Raw genomic sequence first — 22,350 nt, 5'->3', positions numbered from 1 at the left:
CAAAGACATGGTCTTCTTCCATTCAAATCAGTCTCTTTCACTTCTATAAAAGGATCTTCAAGCAGATTTCTGATCCCACATTCAAGGGATCAGCAATAAACACCAGCTACTAAACTCTTCCAAAACTAAAGCCACGCTCTTTGTTACCAAAGGAAAACTTGACAAAACCTCTAATTCATTTCAAATCTTTGACACAGTAATATTCTAATATCTGTGAACATATTCAAATATCTGGGAATCTGACTAGATCTCCCTCTCTTTCTCAACTTCAACCTACATTTGTGAAATACAAGTGGAAAGATAATCTCACCCCTGTCCTGGGCCAAAAAATTTATCACTCTTTGTTAGGCCACTAGAAATGCCATAGACAAAGGCATCTTACTTTCTCAACTACAATAGAGTCTCCAACTGAGTTTCAGCATCTGAAAGAAACACCTCAACAATTCAAACCATCTCTAGTAGCATCTGCTGTTTTATCACCTTTTTATCCAAGGCATCACTGTAAAACCCTTGAAAGAGCTAAATGGCTTCCAGTCAAGCAAAGGTCTGACCTCTTACATGGGTCAAAACTGTTCACATTACTATATTACCAAATAATCTCCTTTAGTTTCAAAGCTCACAAGACAAATGAATTCCTACCATATGAAAATTCACAGTCTGGACTCATTCTTCATGTCTCCGAATCCAAGTTTCATGATCTTGATCACTGTTTCTCCATTCTAAGACCTAAACTTTGAGAATCTTTCCCACCTCTCCTTAAAGACACTTCCTCATAACTTAATTCCGTCTACACCTAAAACCACATCTAGAAAAACAAGCAAAGTGCAACTGCCTTTTCACAGTACATACAATCTAATATTCACCACCCTAACTTCTACCTTCACTCAGTCTACTTACTTAACCTCTGTAGGGTTGTGCATTTTTGAACTTTATTGTTGCCAACCTGAGGGTGCCACGGTGGTACAGTGGTTAGCATTGTTGCCTCACAGCAAGAGGTTCTCTGCTTCAATCCTCGGCTGGGGTGCCTTCTGTGCTGAGTCTGCATGTCCTCCCTGTGGTCACGTGAGTTTCCTCTGGGTACTCCGGTTTCTTCCCACATCCCAAAGACATGCTGTAGGTGGACTGGACACTCTAAATTGGCCCTAGGCGTGAGTGTGTGCATGTGTGTGCCTTCTGTGGAAGGTTGGGCACTGGGCTGGCAACTTGACACCATAAAACTCTACTGCCACTCATGAACGGACAGGTGATCTACTGTGGTGACCCATAACCGGGAAAAGCCGAAAGAAGAAGAAGATTATTGCCAACCTGGATCACATACTTTTGCATATATTATATATAAATCTGTTTCCATTATTGTATGTTTTTTTTGTAATAGATTGTGCATGACATGTATTGTGACAAAGGATGTTTACCCTTAATATGCAGGCTTTGACTAAAATCAGTCATTTTGTGATCTGTGCCTCTACTTCAACCAACAAATTCAAATAAAAGAAAAGAAAAATTATATTTGATAAGACTCATAAGTAATTATTGTTAAACTTGTAGAAATTTTCTCTCTGGGCATACAATGAGAAGAATCCAGTCAGACTTTCAGAGTCAACAAAAAGTTAATAAACACATTCCCACAACCTGCATGCATTTAGTATGTCCAAAAAAAACATTGGAAACAGGACCAAAAAAACAAAGGTTTAGTCAGTACTTCAGTGCACCAAAACATTAGTGTACCTGGCTTCGCAGACTCAGACAGAACAAGCAGTACCTTAGTTACTGCTCATAACAATGTTCAGTCCGCATGATACCCCTAGGATGCAGGCTGTACTGAAAGCCAAATCTACAAACCCACAAAGCTAATAACTCTACTGGTGAATCCCTGTTTGCCATCTTCATTGGCAAAACCTGGAATTCGTTACCAAACTATATAACCTTACAATCCTCCAAAAGTCTCTTCAAAAAAAACCTCAAACAATATCTCAAAGTGAATTGGCTATGCCCATGTACCAACCCTGATTAAGTTATAAACTAAAAGCATATTCTGCAATTATCATAACTTGTAACTATATCACCAAGCTCTGCTTCCAATCTGATGTCTCTTACTTTTAATTGCCTGTCCATGACAATTGTGAGTCTCTAATAGGGAACACTACTAACCCATTGTATATAATCACTTTGTTTTTATAATTGTTTGCTAACTTCTGTGTAATCTATGTAAGTTTGTCTTTGTGGAGCTTTTCTCCCCGGGCCTCTGCTGAAAATGGACATGTATCCAGTCGGACTATCCCGGTAAACAAATGTAAAATAAATAAATAAATCTAAGGGCTCTCTCCCAAGCCCAGCTTCCAGCTCTGTGAGCAAGTATTCCCAGGATGGAGTCTACAGGTTAGGCCCATGGACTGGACACTCTTACTCCATGCTCCCAGATCTTCCTTCAAATGATGCTCCAACTGAGGAACTAACTTCCTGCCTGTAGATTTCAGGCAACCTCCTTATTTACTCGCTTGATTTATAACTAATACAATGTTAAGTAGCTCATAGCTGTGAAACTATTCCATTATGTGCTGCAGTATACACCCTGAGTACGCATTTAAAGGCACATACACATTCTCCATAGCCAACACGTTACGACTACACCTCTCTGAGCACAAATCAGAGGTATTGTTGTCACAATGATGAACTGTGAGTCCTAGATACCCCATCAACATTCTGTTGGCTAGGCCAGATATGTGGGTCACAGTATATTGAAAGGCTTGGAGGGATAGTGCACAATGACACAACTTGATATTACCATCAAATTGCCTTTTTAACCATTGCAAATGGGTATAATATGTTACTAAACTGAAATGCCCACCTAACAAAGAACATTTTAAGGCACAGAAGGTTCACTTGACAGCTAGGTGTCATCTCAACAGCTGAGTATTTCCTTTCTGCATTGCACAACTTCCTGATGATATAGCCCACAGAGTGGTCCTCACCTTGAATGTTTTGAGCTACCACCTGTGATATGTCCCTAAGGTAAATTCCTTAGTAAAATCAAAAGTTAGTAACAAAAGTTCACGAGAAAGGATCCTTTTTAGTAAACAGACACACACACACACACATATGCAGAACGTACATACATGTAAACAATAGCTGTGGGTGGGTGTGCATGACACTATCAAATGCCAGCAGCACTGTGAGCAAAAGCTGCAAGAGTGAGTGCCTTATCACCCCATCGATGTGCAGTAACATCTGCACCATGGACAACCTCCAGTGTCTTACTGCACTTACCAAAATTATGTCTGTATTTTATATACATTCATGCTAAAATTATTGGGTTTAGATAACAGAATATTTTATGTTGATATAAAATAGTCATAAGTTCATAGGTTCATAGGTTCATACTAGGCTATCTGCCCTAGGGCATTTATAAGCCTAGCCAGAGTGTGTTTGGCTTTCGTCACCCATTTTAAATTAATTTTGTTATGTCCTTTTTCAAGGTTAGTATACTGTGCCTCTGTCTAACAGTGACACAGAAGTGATACCCGGGGTAAACCTACGATCTCCCATCCACCCATCAAGATTCCTCTTGAAGAGAGTCAGTGAGGGACTCTGCCTAACCTGGACTGGGATTTTATTCCAGAGTGAAGGGAGCCTCTGGGTTATGAATCTGTCCCTCCAGCATGTCCTATTTATTTCAGTGCTGAGGTTCAAGTCTCTCAAGCGCGTAGCTCGATGGGATTTGGATTTTCTGAGGTGCAGCATGTCCATTAATTCTGGGTTGGACATGGCTTTATACGTCAGGCACAGATCGCCTCTGAGCAGGCAGTATGCCACTGAGTAGAGCTGGAGTTTCTTTAACCGGGCAGCATATGGCATCTGTTTGAGCCCTTTGATCCTCTTGGTGAGGTACTTTTGGGGTCTTTCCAGTTGCTGCAGGTGTCTGGTAAGGTACATCCCAAAAGGGGCATTGTACTCAATTATGGGCCTGATGAGGGATGAGTAAAGAGGCACGATGACCTCCCCTGATCTAGATGTGAATCCCTTCAAGATTAGGTGGGCTATATAAAATGTTTTTCTAACCACTTTGGCCACGTGGTTGTCAAATGAGAGAGTGCTATCAACTTGGGTCCCCAGGTCCCTAATTACTTATTCTGTACTTAATGGATTACCACCTATATGGTAATTTGTGGGCACTTTGTTTTTGCCAAAGGGGATGACTATACACTTTTTGGCGTTTAGCTTGAGGCCATGGCTCTGGCACCAGTTGTCTGTTTCTATGAGGCCCTTTTGGAGGATGCTTGTGTCGGCTGGAGAGTCGATTATGGCGCCCAGTTTGCAGTCATCTGTGAACTTGGCCAGCCACAGTCCTTTCATGTTGGCCTGTACCACCAAGAAATATATACCGAACCAGAGAGGTCCCAGGACAGAGCATTGTGGGACACCACTTGTAACTGGTTTGGAGTCTGACATGGCTCCAGCAATTCTAACCATGTGGGTTCTGTCCTTGAGCCAGTTTGCAACCCATGTAGTGACATAGGAGTTTATATTTAAGCTGGTGAGCTTATCTATAATGCCCGAGTGGGGTATTGTATCGAAGGCTTTTGCGAGGTCCAGGTAGGCTGTGTGGACCACCTTCCCCTCGTCAATGGCCTTGGTGACTATTTCAAAGAAATTGACCAGGTTGAAAAGGCAGGATCTGCCCTTAACAAAGCCAAACTGGGTAGGATCCAGTGTCTGTAGGTCCCCAATATCTTTATTTATGAGGTCCATGATGATCCTTTCCATAGCTTTGCAGACCAAGCTACTCAGGCTTATGGGGCGATAGTTTCCAGGATCCGTTGAGGCACCACCTTTGTGGAGAGGGATCACTGTTGCTGTACGCCACTCTTTGGGTACATATCCTGTAGTAAGGCTGAGATTGAACAGTAGTTTTATGTTTGGGTTTAGCTCTTCTTGGAGTTCATGTAGGATGCAGCCCAGGACACCGTCTGGTCCCATTGATGCTGTGTTTTTTTGCTTTGGAGAGGGCGACTCTTACCTGAGCATCAGAGATGTCAGGGGGGGCAGCACTCTGCTGGGATAGATATTTGCCCTTTTGGTGGGGGGGGGGAGTTTCTGCTGAACCTGTCAGCTAGGATGTTGGCAATGTCTGTGGGTTTGGTGTATTTTTTGTCATTTTGGACTAATTCTGAGCATATCTGGGAATTCCCACACAGGTTCCTAAAATAACTAAAGAAAGCCTTGTGATTATCCTTAGTGTCCTGTTCAAATTTTCTCTCGAAGCTGGCCTTAGACGATTTTATGAGTGCCCGTAGTTTTTTGCTAATACTGATTAGAGATGCCTTCCCTTTTTGGAATTTTGCTCTATCATGTAGTAGCTTCCTCCTTCTATTGTATAAATTGTTTATGACTGGGGTCCACCAGACAGGACGTCTGCCTTTGGAGGATTGGGTCTTAGTTTTATTTGGAATTGCATGATCCATGCATTCCTGAAGGTGTTCATAGAATGTGTTTATAAAGGATTCTGTGGTCTGGGCCGTATTTTCCACAGGCCCGGGGGCTTTGAAGGATTCCACCTCAGTTTTGAGGAGTGTGAAATTTGCTTTAGAGAAGTTTTTCACTGTGGTTTTCTGGGCAGGGGGTGGGGTCAGGATGTGAATATCCAGTGAGATTAGTTTATGGTGTGATCTTACCAGTGAGAGATACACTTCTGGTCTGGAGCATAGAGTCCCCATGTTGGTGATGATCAGGTCTAGTATGTTTTCCCCTCTTGTGGGAGTGGTAACAAGTTGTTCCATAGCATTTGAGTTTATAAATTCTAGGAACCTTTGGGCTAGGGTGTTGGAGCTAGAGTAATGCTCCCAGTCTATGTTTGGGTAGTTGAAGTCGCCCAATATAATGGTGTTTGGAGAGACCTTCATATTTTCCAGTGTTCTCAGGAAGGCCGAGTGGGGTTCCTGGGTTTGGGAGGGTGGTCTGTAGCAAGCTATAAGCTGGAAGGCAGTTTTACCCACTGTTAGTTGCACATGGATAGTCTCTGATGCTTTGTGCTGTGCCACCAACCTGGAGGTGTGGGTATCTTTGACGAATATTGATACTCCCCCTCCTTTTGTGGTTCGGTCCAAATTTTGGGGCCAAAAAGCATGGTATGAGGTATAACCTGGTAGTGCTAGGGTGCTCTCAGGAGCCTTGTACCAGGTTTCTGTTACTGCACAGATATCGATGTTCTCCATGCTAAGGAGAGTTTCGAGTGCGTGCATCTTGAGGTTTAGACTTCTGGCATTGAGTAGCATTACTCTTAGTTTCTTATCCCTTGTGATACCTATGGAGGTGGGTTTGTCTTTTGAGAATTGCCTAAAAAAGGCACTATGGGGGTAGCAAGAGCCTTTGCCAATATCCAAAAGCCCAGGGGTGACAGGTGCAAGCTGTCCCTAGCGAAGCATCGTGGCTTGTCGAGCATGTCATCCCAGGCTGACAGTCATTGGATCCCCTTTGAATGACACCAATACTTAAGCCAATTGTTGAAATTGATCATCTTGTCTTCATATTGTGGGATCATTCTTGGTGAGGGTAAGAGGCTACTCAAGGTCAGGGTCATACCGGCCTGGGCTACATGCTCAGAGAGCTCCTCTATGTCTCTTTTCATGTAGTCCAGGGAGGTATGTCTCAGGTCATTCACACCAGCATTGACAATGACTGAGTCATATTTGTACTTGCCTTGGAGTGACCTGAGTGCTTGTGTTATGTGGCGGATCCTAGCGCCTGACAGGCAGCTCACCGTGACCTTCTCCTTGTTCAGCCTGGTGAGCGGGACGTCAGTGTGCCTGACGATAGAGTCACCTATTACAAGTGTATCAGGTGTGTTGTTTAGCCTTAAGGGCTGTGACTGTTTGGCACACTGGCTTTGTGAGCTATGTGTTGCACGTGTTTTGTTTTGGGGTAGCGGTTGCTTGGGTGTCTGCTTTGGAGGTCTCTGCTGCTTAGGCAGATTTTTATTTAGAGCCTCCAAGTATGTTTTTGTGTGTTTATGTGTTTGGTTTGCTGTCGTGGTAGGTCTATGTGAGACTGGAATTGTAGTGAGTGTGGTTTCCTTCTCCTCCTGACTGGTTACGCCAGTACTGAGTTGAGAGAGCTTAGCCTCCAATTTGGCTATATGGTTGCATCTCTCACATGTGTTGGAATTTGTTGGGAGGAGGAGAGGGTTGTCTGTGTATATGAGGCAGTTGTAACATTGCCTCAAGATTCCCAGATTCACCAGCTGGACCGGAGAGGAGATGGACAACTGACCTTTGGACATGCAAGAATAGTATTGGGAATTCCTTTATAATTGAAAAAAAGGGCCAGTGGGGAACAAGGTACTCAAGGGGAGTTTGTGAGGGTGTAGTGCTTTTAATTTTTTAGTGCTGACTTAGTGAGAAAATGCCAGGCAACTTAAATGCAATGTGTTACAGGTAACTTAAATGCAAAAACGACAAACAGTAACTTTCTTTCAAGTGAAACAAGGAAATAAGTACAGTAAGCAATGCAGATATCACTAGGGATCCACAGAAGCACTGAAAAGCTGTGTTTTAGGTAGCATTAGCATTTCAGGGAAATAACAAGCAAACAAACAACAAGCATACAAACAAAGCTAGATTCAGCAGGCCTGGATCTAGTCTATGCTACAGCAAACAAGGTGTACCAATTTCAGTAAGAAACAGTTCAGATATGCAGGCACTATAAGCCTTTAACCAGAAATTCCCAGCTCAGCAGGGCAGAGTCCAGCCTCTCCTCCCACAAGAGTGCAGACCACGAACCTTCTTAATGTAAAATAACTGGCCTGAAGCCCAAGTGCTTAAACCAGAACTAATACACTTTTAGAATAATAGACACTGAGCCCTCAATCAGCAGTTCCCAACTTAGAAGGATGTAAGCTACCTCTCCTGCCACCACAGTGCAGGCCACAAACCTTCCTAATGTAAAACAACTGGTCTGAAGCCCAAGTGCTTAATCCAAAAGACTTAGAATGATAGCTACACTTTAATCAAGTTACTACCAAGCAGTAATAAATACAATTGAATACTTTAAAGAATGCCTGGATTAGTGCTCAAGTTATACAAACAAAGCTAGATTCAGCAGGCCTGGATCTAGTCTATGCTACAGCAAACAAGGTGTACCAATTTCAGTAAGAAGCAGTTCAAATATGCAGGCACTATAAGCCTTTAACCAGAAATTCCCAGCTCAGAAGGGCAGAGTCCAGCCTCTCCTCCCACAAGAGTGCAGACCACGAACCTTCTTAATGTAAAATAACTGGCCTGAAGCCCAAGTGCTTAAACCAGAACTAATACACTTTTAGAATAACAAGACACTGAGCCCTCAATCAGCAGTTCCCAGCTTAGAAGGATGTAAGCTACCTGTCCTGCCACCACAGTGCAGGCCACAAACCTTCCTAATGTAAAACAACTGGTCTGAAGCCCAAGTGCTTAATCCAAAAGACTTGGAATGATAGCTACACTTTAATCAAGTTTGTACCAAGCAGTAATAAATACAATTGAATACTTTAAAGAATGCCTGGATTAGTGCTCAAGTTATACAAACAAAGCTAGATTCAGCAGGCCTGGATCTAGTCTATGCTACATTAAACAAGGTGTACCAATTTCAGTAGGAAGCAGTTCAAATATGCAGGCACTATAAACCTTTAACCAGAAATTCCCAGCTCAGAAGGGCAGAGTCCAACCTCTCCTCCCACAAGAGTGCAGACCACGAACCCTCTTAATGTAAAATAACTGGCCTGAAGCCCAAGCGCTTAAACCAGAATTAATACACTTTTAGAATACCAGAATAGTCCATTCACTAAAGGTTACACATGCATTAGAGGTAGTTCAAAATGGATTTCTGTTTGGATTTTAAATATAACCGTTACATTTATCATGTTCAACAACATGTATTTTGTAGGTTTTGATATTAAAATGCCAAAAATGTCTAAAGTTATGAGCTATATTGTATGAACAGCAAGTGATTTATTTTAATTGTTTAATGTTCTTTTGTTATGGTACTGCCCGACAAATTCTGATGCTGTCATTCCACCACTCTGTCACAAACAGGCATTTTGCACTTGCAGTGTGGAGCTTGTACAGTGGGTTTGTGACCTCAACTTTTATAATGGAGTGACACAATTACAGTGAAATAATTCATAAGGTGGGGTCAGCTAGACTACATATTGACTATGGTTTCCCTGTACCTTGTTGAGCGCTTACTGGATGAGCATTCAGCCCACTAAGTTGAACTCTGCAGTACTGAACTCACTGGCAGCTGTCTTCCAGAGGAAATTTTTGCCAGTGTGGCTTCTAAGTACTCACTGACAGTGATTCCTTTGTTGTAACAATTTCCATTTTTCTTCATGTTTGTGTGACTGTGGAGTTGTCATATATAAATTCAGTGTAGCTGGACAGCTTACAATGCCCCCCCCCCCACACACACACACACACATCATTACAATCAGTTGCAGTGAGTTAAATTTGGGGGGGTTGGGTCCTTGTTGAATTGGAACTCAAGAAGTCATAGTTGAAACACTGAAATGTATTTCCTAAGTATTAAACATTATAACCAGACTGTACTCCAGGGTTTCCCCTTAAAATGAGGCATTTGTTCCTTGTGGATCTTACTTAACTAAAAATGAATAAAAAATAAATGCTCATATCTTTGACAATTATCAAAACTATGTGCTAAATTTTCAGAAACTTAGCTTAGGAATGTGCAGTTATGTGACTATTTATTTTATTTATTTTTATTTTACATTTGTTGACCGGGATAGTCCGACTGGATGCATGTCCATTTTCAGCGAAGTCCTGGGGAGAAAAGTTCCAAGGGTAAGCAGATACAGCATTACATAATACCAGCATTACATATTACAAACAGATTATTTACAGAGATTACATAAGTAAGCAAGTTAAACACATTCCACAGGTTAAAGTTAGTCCTGAGCACAAGTTAGGATTAAATTAAATTACACAGTAAACTGGTTAACAGATTTTTACACATTCGAGTTAGCCAGGCTTGATACATTGACATAGCCAGTTAAGTGACAAATGTTGTTTGAGTCTAGTTTTAAATTGACCTAAGGTGGAAAGTAAGGTAAAATCAGCTGGAAGAGAGTTCCAGGATCTACTTACAGAGTTTGCAAAGAGAGAATCACCGGCTGTGTTATTAATTTTGCTAGTCTGAATTAGTAGTTTGTTAGAGGATCAAGCGGTCTAGGATTGTTATAGGGGGTGATAATATTTTTAAGTGCAGGAGTATTGTCCGGATTATAGATGATTTTATAGGCCATAATCAGTTGGTTATACTGGATTAGGCTAGGTAGTTCAAGCCAACCAAGCTGATTTAGATTGATGCAATGATGTGTCCTAAAAGGCAGCCCAGTGGCAAACCTGGCAATGTGGTTGTAGCAAATTGAGAGTTTGTTAAGGACAGTCTTGTTCAAATTCGAGAGTAGAGGGGATGCATACAGAAGGGTTGAAAGAAGGTGAGAGCGAGCTATGGCAATTTTAGCTGGAGGGGTTAGGAAGGCTTTTATTCTGTAAAGTGACCCTAGTTTTTTATTGATGATTTTGATAGTTTGGTTAACATGTAGGTCAAATTTGAGATTATTGTCTATGATGACACCTAATAGTTTTGTAGATGGGTCAGGGGAGATTATTGTGCCATCATTTGATTCTATGAAAAATTGAAGACAGTAAGGCACACTAGAAGCAGTGACATCTTTATTAAGGTTAAGTGGGCTGCATTTTTTCCTTTTTACCTCTCAGATAAGACCATTTGGTTGGTTGCCATGGCTTTAGACATTCATTCCATTGAGTATGTGAAAGAGCTATTTCATTCCCTGAATGGGGTAAGAACTAACGTGCTACATGAGGATCATACACAAAGTCATCAGGGAGTTTTAATAAAAATACGTTCAAAACTAAGATTTTTTCAATAGTAAATGTTCAAATGTAACACCTACAAATGTTTAAAATCTCCATGTTTTAATAAATAAATGAAATAGATTGGAAGCTCTTTTGCTCTATCTCCCTTTGAAAGTATTTCCACACTTTTCTAGGTTTATTAATATAGATTACTATCATTTTAATGCATGTTTTTTTTTTCTTTTTTCCCTAAAACTGGAAGCATGGAATGTTTGCCATGGAACACATCTGTTACTTTTGCTGATAAGAATATTCAAATTCCAAAATTCTGTACACAATGTATCAGCTCCAACGCATAATGGGATGAAACTTTGGGTATAAGTCAGATGATCCAGGTTCATCTAGTCCAGGTGCTGGGGAAGCTGATGTGGAATGAGAGAGGACTAAGGGACAAATCCTGCTTGACTCTCTCATTGAAAGGGAGACATACTGGAGGCATACCTACTGTCAGCCTCTGGAATAATCAGGGATCCTGAGAGGCATCAGCTAGTTAATATGGTAGGTGTGGTACTGAGAAGCATTTCAGTGGTAGTGGGGAGAGCTTCCTTACAATACCTCACTGTACAGCCACTTATATTCTTCATCATCCAGCAGATCTGGGAAGTTAAGGCAACCAATCAACCCCATCAACATATCAGCTGACTCTATTCACCCTCTGCCTCTGGACACAGAAAGGTGTAAAACCCAAAAACCGAGAGGATTTCTTCTAAGGAAAGGGACAACCTGCCTGCAGTATAGGGATGTTTCTCACTCCTGATACTTGCATTTAGAACTGTCAACACTGTCTGTTTTTTTTTTCCAGTGGCATGCATACATGTATAGAGTATGATAATAACACAAATCATGTTAATAGTATTGCTTTATTTATTAATTCAGTTTTAATATTTAGGACCCAATTCAAGATTTTGGTTCAGACTAAAGACAGAAGCATTTAGATGAGAAGGCACTCTGAACCTGTCTGTTAATATATTCTGTGATGCATTCAGAGATTGGGAGGATTTATTTTTACCTGTCAAAGAACAGATATGAAGCATAGGTAAACAATATGAGTAGTCATTTTTTGCCTGCCCCTTACCTGTAGGATAATATGGCTGAGCTTGCAAATGGTCAAATTCAATCAGTGCTCCACCCTGGTAAACAAAATTAATTAATTAATTAATTAATTAATTAATTAATTAGCAGGTGTCTAGGTGACACCACTATGTGCTATATTATACGATTGTTCCAGTCCCAACTGCCGTGCAGCTGCAGAGGTTTGTATATTTTAATCTCTGCAAGTGATGTTTAGATTGGGTATGGTCTAGATCAGATTGCGATTGAGCAGTTATTTTACAGATGATTATGTTGCAATTGTTCATATAGAAGGCTGTGAGCATGTGCACACACACACACACACACACACACACACACACACTCAAATATGTGCGCGTGCGTATGCACACACACACACACACACACACACACACACACACACACACACACACACACACACACACTGAGAGATCACACATAGCACCCAAAGCTTCATTACTGAAAATAAAAAACAGATACAAGCAGTTTTGCAAGAGATGCAGTCTGTGCAGCATCACCTGATATGTTGAGCTGTGTCCCCACATGCCCTGGTACTTGAATACACTAAATCCAAGATTTCATGAACATGAAAAAAGGAAACAGCGGTATATAATACCCCGTTTCCTGTACTTCATGCTTGAACAACCTCCAGGTCAGCAAGCAAATGGTAAAATACCACTGCTCTGTGATCAGGATTTGCAATCGCCAGAAGTGCCCAATAAGAGGGACACTCCATGAGTCAAACCTGATCTGTGGCCTTCACTGATTAGGTCTGCAATCAAGTCTGGGTGTGTGTGTGAGTGTATACATACACACATATTCAGACATGCATACATGCTACATACGTTTGTAATATGCTTAAATATGTTTTCTAAAGTAACACAACTGCAATCTGTGCCATTGAATAGATGTTATGGCAGTCTAGGGTGTTCTGATACATGAGGTAATGAGACAATGGTTGAGTGCCTTACAAGTCTGGAGAGTGCTACAATACCTCTTCAGTACAAAACTCAGCAATTATGAAATGCCCTAATTTTATTTTCATTTACAGTAAGTTTAACACCCCTGATTCTGCAATCAAATTGCATGGATTTTGGGTGTGCGTGCACACACACACAAATATATGGGGGTGTATATGTATTTAGATGTGTGTGTGTGTGTATGTATATATATGTGTGTGTGTGTGTGTGTGTGTGTGTGTGTATTTTATATATATATATATATATATATATAGAGAGAGAGAGAGAGAGATATAGATACACACGCACACATACATATGCAGACATCTACACAACAAGGTATATTAGTACCCTTTTATGTGTCTGGTTGGTAGATAATTAAACATTTTTTGCAGTTACTAGCCTGGTATGCATTTTTTAGAGTTCATCGCATTTATTTGTTTAAAACATTGTAATATTTATTGTTGTTAAGTCCATTTACAGAAAAATTACAGGTTATATCAATAAAAACACACAATGTATTGTAAACAACCAAATGTTTGAAAACTTTTATTTTTTTGCATATTGTATGCTGATAATATATTTTGTCTTACATTATTTTGTAAAAAAAGGTGAAAACTATTTACATCTATTTTAGCTCTTTAGCAAAAAACTGAATACTTATATATGCAGCACCACTCTTTTAAAGGTTTCCATGCTTTGGTAGAGGGAAATATTTTTCAGTATAGTTATATCTAATTACTCGTTTTTGCAATTCTGGCTACTGAAAAACATCCATCTGCAGTAATAAGTCAGTCTGTATTGCTCCTGCGGTGTTTCACCTACCCAGGCTTGACAATTCCTAGTTAACTTGTGTCACTTATAGCGCGCGCATGTGTGTGTGCGTGTGTGTGTTGAGTTAGTAGTATAACCACTAAATATATGGTGGGAGTGTGTAACAGGTTGATATAGAAGCACTACTATATGTATTGCAAACCTATATTCACATGTACCTTGCTTCACCCCACACACAAATGACCACAGAAACCCCCACCTTTTTTTCGTATATTTTCAGCACCCCACTCCTCTTTCCAGCAATGCCGGTCAGCAAAAGGAGGGGGTCTGGCCAATCTGGTGTACAACGGTTGCTCAGTCGCATACTAAACAGGATCAGTCACCGTAACATCTATACGCACAGTAATGCTTATTATTATTTATTTATTCATTTTTCCCCAGGTGGTCGAATGAACAAAGCATTTCTTCTCGCGGGTCCCAGTGTTAGCATTGGTTTGGCACTGCGTCTACCCGAACAGGAAAATCCTACTATGCTCTATCCCACAAGAGGTGATTCCCAGCCCAATAAATTCAGGATTCCATTTATCTTCCCACTCAGCCAGTTGTTGGTACCCAGACGCATTCCGCTTCACTGACTTTTACTATGTAAAAGGTTCAGTGACGTCATTCATGTGAGTGGTTTGCATTTCCATACACTTTGTGCATAAATAACTTGTGAAATAAAATAACGTGTGAAAGCAAAAGCAAATACCTGTACTTTACAAACTTTGCCTTCACAAAATGAATTAAAAACATAATCTATAGTTATTTAATCCACATTAGTTGTAGGCACAGCTCTCAACCTCTTAGCACGAAAAATCTGGACAAAGCAAAAAATAATGTGGGGACAAAGCCCCCAAAATAGGGACAATTTTTAAATATTGCTCTTACAAACTTAAAAAGTTGCTAGATAAAAGGTCTTGTGTTACCTTGCATTTTTCTGAAGGATATGAAGTCTGAAACTCAAATGTCTGTCATTATTTAGTGAATTCAATCATCACTGATTTGCCACAACAGTCCAGAGAATCACATATTTTATGAGGAACAGATAAAAAATATGAGGCAAAAAATCTTGACATTCTGCAAAAATCTGGACAGTTGAGAGGAATGCATAGAATATTCAGAAGGATCACTTCATTTAATCGAAACTTAATATGTGATATACACTCGATCCACGAAAAAACATTTCTAATAACAATTATGCTGTGGAACATTTACTGCAAAGTAAGTAGCATGCCCGCTTACATTTGTCGCCAGTGGTTTCCCCTGTTCCAGGATACTGATGAAAGGGATTTCCAGGTAGCCTGACATAAATTCCACTTGGATAAGCTCCTCCTGAGACCGAGGGAAGGCAAGTACCGCGGCTACCCCTTGGACCACCAGCGCCTGGCACACACAGCGACAGAGTGACTCTGGCTCTGCTGTCCTGGGCAGTCCCAGTACTAACTCCAAGCTCAGATTATAGGGTAAAGTGTGCCCCCTGGCTTGAACAATGTTTCCCCGGCTCAAAGCACTCCGGATTCTGGACAGGTAAGGAGAATCCTGATCTGGCAGCAGGACGCCCAGACGCACGGTATGCCCTATACGTGCGAGAATGTGACAGGGCTGCGGATGCTGATGGCTCGGACTGAACACCAGAGTATGGAGCAGCCCGATATAAGCCCACATGCCACGACTGGAGTACTGCATGCTGAGCTGATGCTAGGTGATAATGCTACAACTGAGAGAGAGTCACTCGCTGAGGGGGTACCCGGAGCCAGCCCAGCTGAGCGCATCATGCCAGATGAAGAGATCCGCTCACGACAGCATCCTGCAACCAACGGAGGCAGCACTGAGACCAACGAGTTAGGTGTGAACTGCTTCTGGCCAGCCGGTAGGAGAAAGAAAGGGGGCAACATCCGCTAAATTCTCAACGGCAGGTTCAGCTGAAAATAAATTGAGTCTGAAAAAAAAACACAAGCAGCTCATCAGAATGCAAGATTAGTTCTCAGATTAATAAAACAGCGCGGTTCCACTAATCTGTCATTATTCCAGCCTGCAAACAGCCACCTGTAGTTTATTTCATTAGACCAAAATCATCATGGTATTGCAATGCCAATGGTATTGCGTCCGTATGCTTCCCCAGCTAGGGAGAAGCTCTGCAGCCATGCCGAGACTAGTAATACTTGTGTAGGCTGTGTGGCAATGCAGTATATTGTTAATAGACAACTCCAGGCCGTGCAAACGCTTACTTTGACACTGTTGCGTGAAACATGCACCACGTACCCAGACTGTGCCAATGCCGGAGGTAGTTTTCAGGCAATGGTGAAGGTATCCGGATGCATATTAACCCTTTTAAGGTTCCAAATGGATACTGTGGGATAACAACCCCTTCAAATCAAAACATCTCAAAACATGTCTAAAGCATAATTCTCAACCTCTTAGTGCAAGAAATTTGGGCAAAGCCTAACAAAATGGTGGAACAAAGGACTAAAATAGGGACATATTTTAAATATTGCTGTTATAAACTTGGAAAGTTCATAGAGTAACATGATTTGATTTAACCTACATTTTCTAAGGGATTTGAAATCTGAAACTGAAATGTATGTCATTATTTAGTGACTTCGGTCCTAAGATCATTCGAGCGATTTGCCAGAAAACCGCAAATTTTACGAGGAACAGACCAAAAATATAAGCAATAAATATGGATATTTTGCGAAAATCTGGACAGTTGAAAGCTATGTATTAAGATTGTGTAATTGTGTGGGGATGTGAAGATGCTTTTTCAAGCAAGTAGAAAATGCACTGGATGATGGGGCAACTGTGTCAACATCAGGAACGTGAAACCTACCTGCTACCACAATCAGTTTCAAATAAGGCTTTCTTACTATTCCTTAACGTTGTTTCCTTGATTTTGTGTTCTCGTTTGAGACTGCTTGCAAGAATTTCAGAGGTTTATTGAAAAACTTGTTGCAGATGTCGTTTCCTATTAATAACAGTCTGTTTTCACATATTGGGTAACAGAACATATAATAAGAGTAATAATTAGAATGATAACGATAATAAGAATATGTATAACTATCTGTTCAATATTTTTCATATTATGTTACACTTGTTCTTCTTTCAGCTTTTCCCGGTTAGGGGTCGCCACAGCGGAACTCCGGACCGCTAATGATTGGCAGTAGAGTTTTACGGTGCCGAGGTGCCAGCTCGACGCCCAACCTTCAACGAAGGCATGCCCATTTACGCTTGTCTTTCGAACGCCACTCGACCGCGGGGAGGACTTGCAGACTCCATGTAACACTGATTATTATAAAAGAGCAGTAAAATCTAGATATAGTTCGAATAAGATCGTATCATTGCCCTGATTTGTTGATAAAGTCCTCACCACAACCGAGACGGCCAAAGTTCGATGAGTGGATCGGCGGTGGGGGTAGCAGACTATACCGATATTGCTCTTCCTGGGGGAAGGGTGGGAGAGCAGCAAATAGGTAGTCCCCGCTGGCTGCTTTGATTACATGTAAGCAGAATGTTGCACACGATCAACGACTGGGGCACTGCTTGGGCAGCCCCTATTGGTGATACCCCCCCCCCCATAGGGCTTGTCTATGGGAATATGCATATTGGGGAGGGGGGGATGACACCACCATGGTGACACAGGTGCCCACATCAGTAGCAGGTACTAGGTGCTATAATAAAAAGCACCCCTTGTGACTGCCTTTAGCTGCGCAGATTGCTCTTACCCCAGTGATGGGAAATTAATAGGCGGTAGTGGTAGCTTGACGATTGGCAAGTAGGCAGAGGGCAGAAAAAGGATGCAAAAAATCAACTTATCATAAATAAATGCAGCTAGTATAGGCAGATAATGATCCACGAAACTTATTGGGATGCATTGGAATTTGCAATTCTGTATTCGGACAGTACATTATTTCTTTTCCTTTTATTATTTGTGACACTTGCCTCCACAGTATATTAACCGTGTCCTTGAGCCAGCTCTAAGAAAGACAACGCTAGTACCCAACATGTTTGAAATATGAAGACCTAAAGCAATAGCGTGCATAAAACTATGTGAATCCTGAAGAGGCAGTAAAGAGAAAAAACAGTTCTGCGTATAATTCTTAAAGCAATAACAACATCTAGAATGTTAATCAAATCCTGTTGATGGAAAGTTTAAAAGTTCAGATCCTTAGAAAAAGCTGTCTTTCAGCTGAGCTGGGGTCACTGAAATAAGTATCTCAGAGATGATTGGGTGGCGCCGCGTAGGTGCTCAAAACAATGCATGTGCCCATCTGTTTGTTCTTAGAAATTATCTGTTTGGACTTGAACCCGGAGTAATTTCTATAGCAAAAGAATACATAGCTAACCGTAATAACGACATCTGAGTATGCACCCTTTTGCCTTTTAATTTGTGGTTACCAGTGCCGGGGACATTGCTTCTGCAAATAAAAGTGAATACAATCTTTTTCAATGACCCAAGGGAAGGAGAAATGTGTTTTTCTTAAATAACATATTTCTGAAGCTAGGAGTAATCTAAACTGGAGTGAAGATTAGGCATGCAAAACATTTGTGCCTGCAGTTATTTGTAATGGGATAATGGTAAAGAAAATTTAGACTGGATTGTACTCTGCAATTCTTTAGCAAGGGCTGAATGTCTTTTATGTGGTGAAGCCATAATAGCCATCTCTTTTCAAGGCATTGTAGGGCAGTGATCAATAAAAGGACCCAATTTAGGCAGAAAACCAGCATGTGTGAGACATTTTGTTGAAAGGCTGATGCATGAAAGAAGTGTGAATGTATATACAAGTGGCATCTTCCAAAGACTTTTAAGCTTAATGGCTGTAAGGGTGTATACTGCATAGGAATAATGCAGGTAACACCATTCACTCCAGTACTAGCAGTCTAATGGGCAAGAGGTTTGCTAAAAGTGGACAAGAACAAGAGTTGGAAGTGATGAAAATGAGCATAGCTGGTGCTGATAAAGAATAGCTGTTACAGTTAGACAGTTAATACCAAACTGCCAACAGCCCATTAGAATGTCAATAAAACAGTCTCCTTCATATTGTGTTTATACTTATCATCCCTTATATAATAATCAAGCTGCTTCTTAAATGTATTCAGTGAGTCAGATCCTCTGACCCACAATGGGAATCTGTTCCACAACTGTGGATAGTTAGTAGGGCAGACAGAGAACAAAACAGAGTAAAAGTAGTGTTCTTCCTACATACAGACATGGAATGCATTAGTAAATGAGGACCAGCTTGTGCTGGTGTATTGTTCTTGATTTCTGGCTGTCCACTGCCTTTCCCAGCTTTCTACTCAATAGTCATTTGCATGTTTTTGTTTGCATAAGTGGACTTGGTTATTTTTGCCTTACCCCTTCTTGAAGGCTATTTCAGTCATATCCAACTCATTCAGTAAATTTTCCTCATAATCATTATGTTCCACTTCATCCAACTTTGTTTTGTACCACATGAATGTGACATATATTATGGTATGAAAAATCACACATTTCTGAACATTATATGAAGCATGACCCATCCCGTTACTGACATTCTATCATGTGTATCCATGTAAAAAAAAACTTCTCAACCTCTTCTTATGAGATACACATTTGCATTTTCTCTTGTCCTTTATTGGTGGGAGGCTTGAAGACTAAATATTGCAAGAGATGAGAGCTACAGTCTATATTCAAATTATGGTGTCTCAGCAATGCATGTCTGTACAAAGACAACATTAAAATGAACATGTACAAAGGCAAACACATTAAAATGTACATGTACAAAAGAAACAAACATTAAACTACACATGTATAAAGGTAAAAACATTAAAACAAATATGTAGAAAGGAAAATATTGAAATTGTCATGTACAAAGGCAAAAAATTAAAATGTATATGCATAAAGGAAAAGCATTAAAGTACATATGCACAAAGGAAAATATTAAAGTGCATACATACAAAAAAAACAATAAAATGTATATGTATCAAGGAAAAGCTTTAAAGTGCATAAGTAAAAAGGCAAAAGCATTAAAACCTACTACATCTTCAAAGTAACAGCATTAAAATGTGTATGTGCAAAGGCAAAAACATTAAAATGTATAAGTACATTAAACTGCAAATGTATGTTAGTTGTGTTTTTGTGTTTATTTTACATGGTCGCCTTTCCAAAAGTCGATCATATGGTCTCGGCCATAGGAAAGTCGACTTTGTGAAAAGTCGACCACGTAAAGTAGACCCATATATATATATATATATATATATATATATATATATATATATATATAAATAAAATCAACATGATATTAAACTGCACATGTATAAAAGCAAAAACAAAAGTAGACCCATATATATATATATATATATATATATATATATATATATATATATATATATACACACACACACACACACACACACATATTAATATATATATATATATTTTTTATATATATATATATATATATATATATATATATATATATCAATGATTTTGCCTTTGTACATATATATTTTAATGTTTTTTTCTTTTACATATGCACTTTAATGTTTTTCCTTTGTATATATACATTTTAATTTTTCTACCTCTGTACATTGGCTTTTTAATGTTTTTGCCTTTTTACATATGCACTTTAGTGTTTTTCCTTTGCCTTTTTGCACATGTGCACTTTAATACTTTTTCTTTGTAGATATAGATTTTAATGTTTTTGCCTTTGTACACATACAACTTAATTTTTGTACATATACATTTTAATGTTTTTCTCTTTGTACATATACACAGTAATGTTTTTCCTTTATAAGTATACATTTAAATGTTTTTGTCTTTATAGATACGCACTTCAGTGTTTTCCTTTGTACATAAACATTTGAATATGTTTGGTTTTGTACATGTGCACTTTAATATTTTTCCTTGTACATATACATTTGAATGTTTTTGCCTTTGCACATGTGCAGTTTTTATGTTCCTTTGTATACACTCACACACACACACACACACACACACACATATATATATATATATATATATATATATATATATATATATATATATTACTGTTTTGGACTTTGTACATATGCATTTCAATGGTTTTCATTTGTACATGTGCACTTTAATGTTTTTGCCTTTGTTCACGTGCATTTTAATCTTTACCTTTCTACATATACATTTTCATATTTTTGCCTTTGTACATTTGCACTTTAATGTCTTTCCTTTATACATATACATTGTAATATGTTTTTGTTTTTGTAAATGTGTACTTTAATATTTTTCCCTTGTACATATACATTTTAATGTTGTTGCCTTTGTACATATAAACTTCAATGTTTTGCCTTTGTACATGTGTATGTTAATGTTTCTCCCTTGCATGTGTTATTTTAAGTCTTTCTTTTGTACATATATATTTTAATGTTTTTTTTTTCATTTGTAAATGTACATTTTAGTGTTTTTGCCTTTGTATGCAAGCACTTCAGTGCTTTGCCTTTGTACATATGCACTTTAATGTTTTTCCTTTGCACAGATACATTTTAATATTTTTCCTTTGTTCATGTGCACTTCAGTGCTTGTCCTTTGTCAAGGCACATTTTATTTTTTTCCCTTTGTACATACATACTTTACTGTTTTTTCCTTTGTACATATACATGTTAATATTTTTGTCTTTGTAGATATGCACTTTAATGGTTTTCATTTGTACATACTCATTTTAATGTTTTTGCCTTTGTACATGTGCACCTTAATGTTTAACTTTGTACATGAGCTCTTTAATGTTTTTCCATTGTACATATACATTTTAATGTTTTTGCCTTTGTATATATGCATTTTAATGTTTTTCCTTTGTACAAATACATTTTAATGTTTTTGTCTTTGCATATACACATTTTAATGCTGTTCCAAACAGTCAAATAGCAGCACGAATATTCATTATGTTTACCCATTACTGTAGGAATGCCACAAAGTTTCATACTTGGAGCCCTCCTGTTTAATATATTTATAAATGATCTACACACTGTGTCCATTCATGCCACTCTTGTACAATATGCAGATGACTCTACACTCACAGACTCTAACCTACAAAAACTTCAAAAATTTACTCAAGAATCCTTTACATCCTAGAATCCTGGCTAAACAACTCATAACTCCAACTTAACCCAAAAAAGTGAACCTACTACTTTTCATCCCTAAAACATTCTCCCAAAGCAAACCTCTTGTCAAAAATCACTTCATTAATTAACACCCTGATTGTACAGGTCCCTAACACCAAAATCTTAGAAGTTACTATGATGATGTGAGGTAGTGCCAGCTATGCCAGGAGGAGTAGGGCAGTGCATGTGCAACATATGCCAGCATAGCTAACTGTAAAGAATTATGTGTCATTTGTATATAAAATTGATTTGTACAGGTGCTTATATTGAAAATGTATTTGTAAAGTTGCTTGCGTTAAAAATGTACCAACAGTGGGTCCTGCTGGACAGAAAAGAAATACACCTGTATATCAGACTGCATTGTAACTGCTGAAATGAATATATTGCAACAGAGGACACTGGAAGGAAAGAGGTTAATCTCAGTCCAGCTAACAATGAAAAACAGTCAGAAATTAAATTACCTGGTTTAGGGC

The 22,350-nt window shown here is 39.3% G+C and overlaps 1 protein-coding gene across 1 annotated transcript in view; it reads right to left on the bottom strand.

Annotated features, from left to right (window-relative positions):
- The window catches only part of GRIN3B (glutamate ionotropic receptor NMDA type subunit 3B), a 688,331-nt gene extending 672,493 nt beyond the window's left edge, over positions 1-15,838 (bottom strand). The window contains exon 1 of the mRNA XM_044054013.1: positions 15,011-15,838. Within this exon, the coding sequence (XP_043909948.1) occupies positions 15,011-15,454 (444 nt within the window). The 5' untranslated portion in view covers positions 15,455-15,838. The remainder of the gene's footprint in view (positions 1-15,010) is intronic.
- Between the last annotated feature and the right edge of the window lie 6,512 nt (positions 15,839-22,350).

The sequence above is a fragment of the Protopterus annectens genome, chromosome 13.part0 (genome assembly GCF_019279795.1).
Source record: "Protopterus annectens isolate FY-2018-M chromosome 13.part0, PAN1.0, whole genome shotgun sequence".
NCBI lineage: Eukaryota > Metazoa > Chordata > Ceratodontiformes > Protopteridae > Protopterus > Protopterus annectens.
Note: the sequence above shows the minus strand (reverse complement) of the source record. Positions and strands in the feature narration are given on the sequence as shown.